Source organism: Austrofundulus limnaeus, unplaced genomic scaffold, assembly GCF_001266775.1.
Source record: "Austrofundulus limnaeus strain Quisiro unplaced genomic scaffold, Austrofundulus_limnaeus-1.0 Scaffold129, whole genome shotgun sequence".
Lineage (NCBI taxonomy): Eukaryota > Metazoa > Chordata > Actinopteri > Cyprinodontiformes > Rivulidae > Austrofundulus > Austrofundulus limnaeus.
The window spans coordinates 439,805-449,392 of record NW_013952531.1 but is presented as its reverse complement, the minus strand read 5'-3'; the positions used below and the strand labels follow the sequence as shown (position 1 = coordinate 449,392).

Sequence of the window (9,588 nt, the reverse complement as noted above, 5' to 3'; positions counted from 1 at the left end):
AAATCAATGTGGTCCCACGGCCCTCTGTGGCCCAAAGTTAAAAACTGTTGTTGTTTTGAGGCCCTTAAGGTGGCGCTCGGCCCATGGGTTCAGAATCTGTGTCCTAAAAAACATCCAGTATTTTTGGTTTACATACAGTTTAAAACTTCTTGTGTACAGGTGGCTTTGAACAAAGCAGCAACAGAACCCTGCTGGTCTTCATCTCCCAGGATCCATCACAGAAAATGTTTCAGCATTTCATGAAAAGTATTTATGTCATTTAGAAAGTGAGAACAACCTTTGCGACCACCAACAGTTGACTGCAGGATAAATCATGTGTTTTGTCTGTAGRACAGTTTGTGATTTGATCTTTGCAGTGAAGCGTTCATGAAACAGCTGAAGTTGTCCAGAAATGACTGAGGACAGTAAGACGTCACTGGGTCAGCTCGGAGCATGGGATTATCTGTCTGACTTTCACCTTCAACACATGTCCAGGGCTCAGCAGCACTCAGACCTTTTCTGGCTGGCAGCTCAAGCTGCAGAAATATGATCAGCCCACAGTTGCACTGACAGTTTTTTTTTTTTTTTTTTTGGTGAGGGGGTTGTGTGTCAGAACACATGCACACGTGTGTGTAGGAGGGGTCCCACTCACTCTTTTGTTTTCTTCTGAAAGCTGAGAACGAGGAATGTCTGCCTCCCAGCTGTCCTCGGCAGAGACAGTAAAGAGAAGGGGTATCTGCACCGTTTGCCTCTGCGCACCTCCTCCCATCTGTTACGCCCCGAGTTCAGAGCGTGTGTGTCTGCATGTTGGGGGGTCACACAATGGCAGCGCTCCRGCCTGCCCTACCCGCTTTGGCCTCTTATGCATAATTAACCCTTCAAATGCAAAACTGTTGTCCCTGTTCAAATGCATGCTGCTTAAATCTGTCACTGTGCCCCCACCCCTCACTGAGCCGGACAATGGGCTGCAGGGGGGGCACACGTGGCCTGGTAAAGGCGTTGCAGCAGCAGGGAAGAGTGGAGGAGGGTTTTACCTATTAACAGACGTCCATGTCTCTGCTTTGAGCTGTTTTCATTTCCTTGTGTTGCAGCTGCAGGAAGAGATGTGCAGACTTGATGGTTTGACTGGTTTCATACCAGGACTTGGACATAGTTTTTAAGTCATGTGGTCTTTGAGTTATAAATTATCCAAATGTTGATGGCAGCAAGCCTCATTACACAATATTTACACAAAACAACTCTCTGTGTTGTTGTTTTTCTTTTTGGTTTAACCCACAATCATTTTAGCTTGTTGTGTCTGCGTCAGTTTTCTATAAAACATGCGTGTTCTGCAGCATGCATGGCAACATGACCACAGATCAACTATAGCTTTAAAGTTCTTCTAATCTCTTGTGAGTACACAAAGTGTGAACAAAATGCAATGAGTAGCACTCTCAGTGTAATACTTCAAACATTTCTAATGTTCTCTGAGCAGAACATGACACTGCTAGTATCAATCACACCATAAGTGCTCCAGCTTACAGGTCCGAGTCAGTTGCTGTGCTCAGCTTACAGGTCCGAGTCAGTTGCTGTGCTCAGCTTACAGGTCCGAGTCAGTTGCTGTGCTCATCTTACACCTCCTGTAGGTGAATCATGTCTGGCTGAAAATTATCTGAACTTCAAGAAGTGAAAGAATAAAACTGACTGCTGCAAACGTAGAAAAACTCCCTCTCATGTTGCATGAACTGAGTCGTTTGAGAATAGCTGTATTTTCTCTTCATTAAATACTTTAACTTTCTGTGTACTGAATGGTAGCTTGTACTATAAAAGTATTTATTTTATACTGATATTTTGCTTTACAAGCATTTTCCCATCTTGATGTCAAAGTCGCATGTCTGTATTAAATTTAAAGCAGAAAAACAACTGATCTATTCATTAATGAATTATTTCAAATTCCATCCATCCATCCATCCATCCATCCAGACCAGGTACATTTTGGACAGGTCTGAAGTCCTTCACATAGAGACAAAAGAGACAACAACCATTCATCCTCTCAAATACCATTTAATGATTTTAAATGTAAACATAAAACTAAAAGAAAAACTTGAAGTTGTTACAAATGGACATTTAAGGCAGGTACTACATGTTAAATTGTCCCATAATTATTGTTTTTTGTTTTTTCATTTGCCACCAGTCAAACACTAAAGCTGTAATCATTATTTACTTTATTTAGACATTTTAAGGTTTTTAGAATAAACTAAAAATAATAAAAACATACACTGTAGTAGAGCTGGGTGGTATGACCCAAATTTTATATCACGGTATTTTCAACAACTACACTGGTTTCACGGTTTTTGACGGTATTTTTTCCTCACAGCTCAGCTGATAATAAAATGTACAAACTTTGCTTATTGACCTTTTCTTTTACTGTACCTCTGTATGTTTACCTCCTCTTGTACGTCTTTTCTTCTRTGCCTGGTTGTAGACAATAATCATGCATTTAGGTCCGATCGTGAAGGTTTGAGAAAAAAAATCATTATCTGATCTATCGTTACACGTTAATAAAACTTAAAAGGARGACTCACCTTACACAKCAGTCATCTCCGCTACACTATAAATCTACTTCCCCCAGACGCTAGAGTCTGCATGCAATAACGTCTCCATTATAACGTAGCGCGTATCTAACCGTGCACGTCACTGAAGAGGTGTTTACTATTCAGCGATGGTGAAAACAGGACTTTTTTTTTAAGCGTCAGACCATAAAAGTGGCTGAAACACACCACCCGCCGCCAGCTGTTCCAGCAATAACGTTAGCATGCTAATGCGCTTAGCGGTGCTGCGCGGAAATGTGTCCCCAGGGAAACAGTTCACTGGCGGCCGCGATGAAACGTTCCGCACGTGTTCAGGCTATTTACACCAGTATTCAGAAAAGTCATACCATAACAAAGATAAAAACCAGTTTTCGGTACAAAACAGTATACCACCCAGCACCACACTTTAGTTTTCATTCCTTTTTTAAAACCTGGACAAAGCACATCTATTTATGGCAGAAACAGCAACAATCTCATCGTAGACTCTACTTTACTGAACTACAATCTAATAACAACAGCTTGACAAGAAGAAAATCCCATGGATTAGCAGGAGAGACAGAGGAAAGTGGCAATAAACAAAAACACCCTTGTCCTAAAAGTGATTGAAAAAATCATCAAAAACAACAACAACCGGGGGATTTGGAGGGAGGCCAAGAAAAAGCTAAAAACATATTTACCAGAGGAAAGGGAGCATTATCATCCTACTGGTTTTGAGCTTAATCCAATGCAAAGCCACCCTGTAGATGAAATTCATAACACAAATTCTGCCTCTCCACACACAGTTCAGCCCACACTAGGAAACACACCTCTTTTTACGACCCATTGTTGTATAAAATAGTCTAGCAGCCAGCTGTTAAAGTCATCACTGTTTGATTTGCTGTAATGCACTTCCAGCTTCTAACGGGACAATTAGAAATTTAATTTGCCCAGGCAAAGACCACTAAAACCCACATCTTTTTTTCCCCACCCAGATTTTCCTCAGTCCACCCCCTCTAGTCTTTTACCAAACAAGTGTTMGTGACAGATGGGAAAGAGGGGATATTCACAGGCAGTACGTTACCTACGGGCAAGGCAGGGATTGTGACACCCCCCACAGTCCCAGTCCCTCCCAGCTCAGCCTGAAAGCTCTGGAGGTTGAGATTTGTTGCCTTCATAGGCGTCTGCTCTTTCCTTCTACTTAGTGTTTTTCTGATCTTTGACCAACTAAGCTCTTTGATCTGTGTTGCCAAATGATCACTGGTTTATCCTTTTTATACCTCTGATTTATTTAATTATGGGAGACGCCAGAGATAAAGAGTTATTGAGGTAAATAAATTTCCACTGAACTGCAGTTTCTGTCTGCCTCTCTCTTGTCATTTTGTTTTAGTCACTGTTGTTGTTAAGATTTCTCAAGTCTTTTTTTTTCTTCTAGCAACATCAGACTTGTGGGAGAACAATTTGTACTTAACTGTGACGCATTTCCTTTCCTCATAAGTACAAAAAAACGTACTGAAACCAATTTGGTAATGTGAGTTGTTTTAATCATTTCTTTTCCTCTGTGTGTTTTCAAAGCCAATGTTGTCTCTGAGCTCAGAGGGTGATGGAAAAGTGAGACGAAGCAAGGTTATACCCCAAACCATATCACCATTTCTGGGCCCTGGGGCAGTGTTCATTCTGTCGTTTGACCACATTTCTTCATTGTTCAGCCCACAGAGCGATGTGCTCTGTGACGGAGCCATGCCTCATGCTTTCCCCAGAACAGCTGGTCTAGACCAACGTGTCTCAACATGTCTCCCTCTGGCTTGTAATTGTTCAGGGTTACTTCCACAATGTTACAGTTTTCTGTTTTCTTTTTGCTGTATGTATAACATACTTACTGTTTGTGTTTTACAGTTACTCTCTTTTACTATTTAACCTTACTTTGTATATCATTGGTAGTTTGATAAACATCTTTTCATTAAAGGTGTTTACGTATATAAGTTGCATGTTGTCTTTAATACACCAATAAGAAAAATCAAGCTTGACATCAACTTTTGAGTCTTTTTTTACATTCGTTGCTCCAAGTTATACAACTGTTTTATTTCTCATATCTTTTTCTGCTCATGTACCTTTAAAGGTTACATTTTAAAGGATGTGGTTACTGAGAAATATTGTGTCACATGCAGAGTTTTTATCTGTAGTTCAAAAATATAATCTGTTGGTTTCTATGATAGTTCATCACTGCATCAGTTGTAGTTAGAAAGGATGAATCTGAATGACAATCTGAAAAACAGTTTATTAGTAGTTTGTGCCTGCAAGATTATGTTGTGTAAATCTCTTTCTTAGGTCAGAAAAAGGTGATGTAGTCAGTAATTTTCATGCAGAATACCCAACTCCAGAGATAGGGAAGGACAATTTTTCCTCTAATCTTGATTTTACTAATACATTTACATACAACATGTAATCATATCAAATTACCACAGATTACCAAAAGATTGGAAAGGAAGTCTTTTTGTACACTTATTTTTAAAGTTTAAAACACTATCACGACCTAGTGTTGTGCATTATGCATTTTTTCTGTCTTTAGGTTGGGAATAATTAATTACCTATTAATATTCTTCTGCAGTTTTCTCTGAAGTCCTGCAGAAAATAAAGCTTTTCACTAAAGAAAAAGGGTTTTATTGACTGCTGTGCAGGTCACCACAAATGATCAAAACAATGGCCAAAGATCGCTGCCCTGAACTGCCCCCCGAAGACCTTTTTGTCCCCCGCAACCTCCCAGCCAGGGTTAATCAATTCATCACCTTTACCACCTCCATTACCACCATCCTGTCCTTGGAGAGTCTTTAGTCACCCTGAAGACTTTCAGGGGACAAATGCTGAAGTCATGTGTCAAATGGCATCCTGAAATGTGAAATGTGTGCACTAGTAAAAAACAACAGCTACAGCCTAACTTTCTATAATGTGAATAAATACTTCAGAAATTCTTAGCTATACACAGCCATTTGTATCTTTTATACATAAAGTTGAATAGAACAGCAGCATTTGTATACCAACGTAGTATGTTTCTGGTACAGAAACATCTATTCATTTTGCCTATGGATTAACTGTTGGCCTCAATAACTAAAAGTTTGACTTCTCTTTGTCTCACAAAATGTTTGGTTTGGGATCCTGATAGGAAAACATTTTGGGGCTATTTGGCAGCAGTACTTAATATAGCCTAGTATATACTGGTTATGTACGAAGCATGTACTGTGGTATGTTTGAAGGTGTATATATAGGGCATGTACTGTGATATGTTTGAGGGTATGTATGGGGCATGTACTGTGGTATGTATAGGGCTTGTACTGTGGTATGTATAGGGCTTGTACTGTGGTATGTTTGAGGGTATATATAGGGCATGTACTGTGGTATGTTTGAAGGTGTATATATAGGGCATGTACTGTGATATGTTTGAGGGTATGTATGGGGCATGTACTGTGGTATGTACAGGGTATGTATAGGGCATGTACTGTGGTATGTACAGGGCTTGTACTGTGGTATGTATAGGGCTTGTACTGTGGTATGTTTGAGGGTATATATAGGGCATGTACTGTGGTATGTTTGAAGGTGTATATATAGGGCATGTACTGTGATATGTTTGAGGGTATGTATAGGGCATGTACTGTGGTATGTACAGGGCTTGTACTGTGGTATGTATAGGGCTTGTACTGAGCTGTTTTATGTATTACTAATGGTAAGTTTATTTCTCCAAGAGTTTATAGACCAAATGACAAAAAGAATATTCAGTTAAGTTGCACCTGTGTAAAGATGTGTCTGGTGACTTGAAACTATAAAATAAGTATTTTACCCTCCTATAATCTTGTGTTTTCAGTTTTTATAGAGACAATAACCACAGTATGTGGTGACTGCATGTCTAGTTTCTGTTCACAGCTCTTGTGTAAAACACAATATTTCCCTTCACAGTTCAGTAACGCCCATTTGTGTCACACTTCCCAACCCTGGGTGTGTCTTTGTTTATGGGTGTTGACTTTGTTTCAGGGTGTGTGTTTGTGTGTGAGTGAAAAAGAGAGAAGGCACTCACATTTGTGTGTTTGCATTTAATCTTGTGCTGCCAGCTTAAAGCGACAATGTTTCCCCCTGGAGATGAGAAGACAAAGGCAGTGGAAGTAGTCTCTTTTCAATCTGAAAACACACAAAACCCAAGACAAAGTGTGTGTCTGTGAAGTTTCAGTTAATTTATCAGGAAAGTGATAAGGACTGTGACTACTCAAATCAAAGCTTAAATAAAAACACACCCTCGTTTCTATTTATGGTATTATTCATGTTTTTATGCAAGTATTTTGACTTTGCTTGTCCTTTTTCTATTTTACGACCACGTCTTATCTCTTTGCTTTAAGACGTGGTCATGAAATAGTTCAGGTCTTTTGTATATCATGAAAATATTATTTTATTTTATARATAATGGTCTAATAGTCAGATTCTTTTCCAGGCCCAACAGTTAATGTGAGATGATCTGGTGATGACTTGAAGGAACGCTAGGCCTTTATTTCAAATAGTTTTGTCCTCATCTATTTTTCCTACATAATAAACTGAATAAAGTCAGTCTGCTGCTGTCATGTTTCAGTTTACACAGGTGCTGCTATGTTTGTCAGATCTGCTGGATTGAGATGTTCTGCTGTCTGCGTACGTCACCACCAACATGTAGAGGGAGACGGTGTTTAGAGCTGTTAATGTTCAGCACAAATTTAGATGATTTATCCTCACGCTGCAATAAATCACTTGCACACACACAAGAGGCATCAGCCCTGTCGTGTCTTTCACAGAGCCACAGAAAGGTGGATCAAAACACAGTAAATCTAGATTTCTGCCTCATCTCGTGTTGCTTATATGACTTAAACTTGTATTCTGTCATTACCACAAAGTTAATGAACCCAGCAAAAAAAAAAAWAATAATAATAATCCAGCCGCACTGCCAGATGAAGTGTGGGTTTAATGAGCAGGAGATAATCAAGAGGAATTGGATCCATATGAAGCTCTCTGTGATGTTTTGATCCACTGTGCAGCAGCAGTTTGTCATGTTGATACACGGTTCCCCTGCAGCTCATGTTAGCTGGAGCTATCATCATTTCTGAYCTTTATTTACCAGTTCAGCTTGTCACTGTGACAGATTTCCTTTATAAAAGCTTCTTTGACCTGGTGGCTGCTGCCTGCAGCTTAGAGCAAGTCAAATGTTTGTGTCTGGAGCAGAAAAAGAACAGAAATACTTTGTATCTCTGCAGTTCCACTATGTTGACTCTAGGCTTGGGCATAATCGTATCAATCTTCAGAAAAATATTAATCGATTTATTTTTTGGCGCTTGACGATTAATACGATTAATGCCACGAGGCAGAGTCCGCTCGCTGCTCCTCTCTGCTTCAAATATCATGAGCATTTAAAAAAAAGTTGTGTAATTTATTTATCTATCAACACAAATTAAAATTTGATGTACAGCCTGAAGTCTGTAATTCTGACACAACTTGGAGCAGATTTGTATGAAGAGCAAATCTTTCCCACTAAGTTGGTCATGTGACCAGGACAAAGGGAGTCCAGGGGATTAATCATCAAATTAATCATTATCGACTAAATACCACAATTAATCATCATTAATTTTTTTGCCAATATTGCCCAACCCTAGTTGACTCTAACAGTTGATCAGTCTTAGATGTTACAGTATGTTGTCTGTATTTGAGTTGTTGTTGTGTTTTAATGTGTTGGAGGGACCAGAGGACTTGTTTCTATCGTGAGCTGCACCACCTAACATGTTGTTACCTCTGTGTCTAACTTAGTTTGTTTCCATCACGCTTTAATATTAGCATTCATGCTAATCATATTTGACCTCTTTTCCTCAAGTTCTGGGCGAATTTGCTCATATTTCTCATTTTTGTCAAGATCCTCGTCGTCTTCCTGTACGGCTTGAGAAGAAGCAGCCCTTCAAAATAAAATGTGTTTAGTGCAATGACTTCTGGTTTAGTGTTTTAGTCCTGAGCTAACGTGTTGATTTAATTTCCCTCCTARGTCGCAGCACCTGCAGTGTAACTTTAGCACACACGTGTAATTATTGTGCAACTTTTATTAAAAGTTGTTGATGAGATATTTTGCTAACAAACCGAGGCAAAAACATCATCACAGTCAGCAGCAGTTAATCTCACCTAATTTTGGTTAATTATATTTTTTAGCAATGTCTCAAAAAGCTAACTGGTTTCCCACATTCAGGGAATTCTTTTCATTAAATAAAAAAATAAAGATTCATCTTGTCCAGTAACAGAATTAACTGTAAGTTAATTATTGGAGCTGCTGATTGTTTTATCTTGTGTAACACAACTTGTCTGCTGGCCTGCAGCAGTGAGTMTGTTATGTAAGAGAGAGGAAGCAGCTCTGAAGCATCCAGACTGGAAGCAGTAATAACTCCCTTCACTGTGTTCTTCAGGTTGTCCGCGCCCGTCCGGCCTGCAGCACGGGTTCCTGCTCAACCAGACCGAGTCCAACTGGGCCTCTTTTCCTTCTGCCTACAATCTAACATACGGCTGTGATCAGGGATACACAGCAGATGGACCCACCACCATCACCTGTTCCAGTAATGGATCCTGGTCCCATCAGCCTCCAAACTGCATCAAGAACAGAGGTCAGCACTGAGATCACGTTTTTGTTCCGTATGTTTTTCAGCACATATATCATCCCACAGTTCTGTTCTGTTTCAACAGTTCACATGTGAAAACATTCAGCTCCTTCAGGAGACGTATAGTTTGAGACATTTAGCTTTTTCTGCCGTTTTCCTCATTTAAAATGAATAAAGCTGTTTTCATCATCCTTAAAACCGTTGTTTTCATAAATATGCTCATAAATATTTACAGCGTTTTACATTTTGTTCCAGTTCTTTTTTAAAACTCCTTTATACTAAATTTAGCTTCTTTTGGCTTCTATTTTGCTGATTTTTTTTATCTTTTTCAACTATCATTATGACCTTTTATGTACAACGGAGTATTAGGGCCATAAAAAAAGATTTTTAAAATTATTATTATGAGAGTAAAGTCGTAATAT

The 9,588-nt window shown here is 39.2% G+C and overlaps 1 protein-coding gene across 1 annotated transcript in view; it reads left to right on the top strand.

Moving 5' to 3' along the window:
• The window catches only part of susd6 (sushi domain containing 6), a 30,051-nt gene that overhangs the window by 15,045 nt on the left and 5,418 nt on the right, over window positions 1–9,588 (top strand). The window contains exon 3 of the mRNA XM_014015429.1: window positions 8,978–9,172. Coding sequence (XP_013870883.1) covers window positions 8,978–9,172 — 195 coding nt within the window. The remainder of the gene's footprint in view (window positions 1–8,977; window positions 9,173–9,588) is intronic.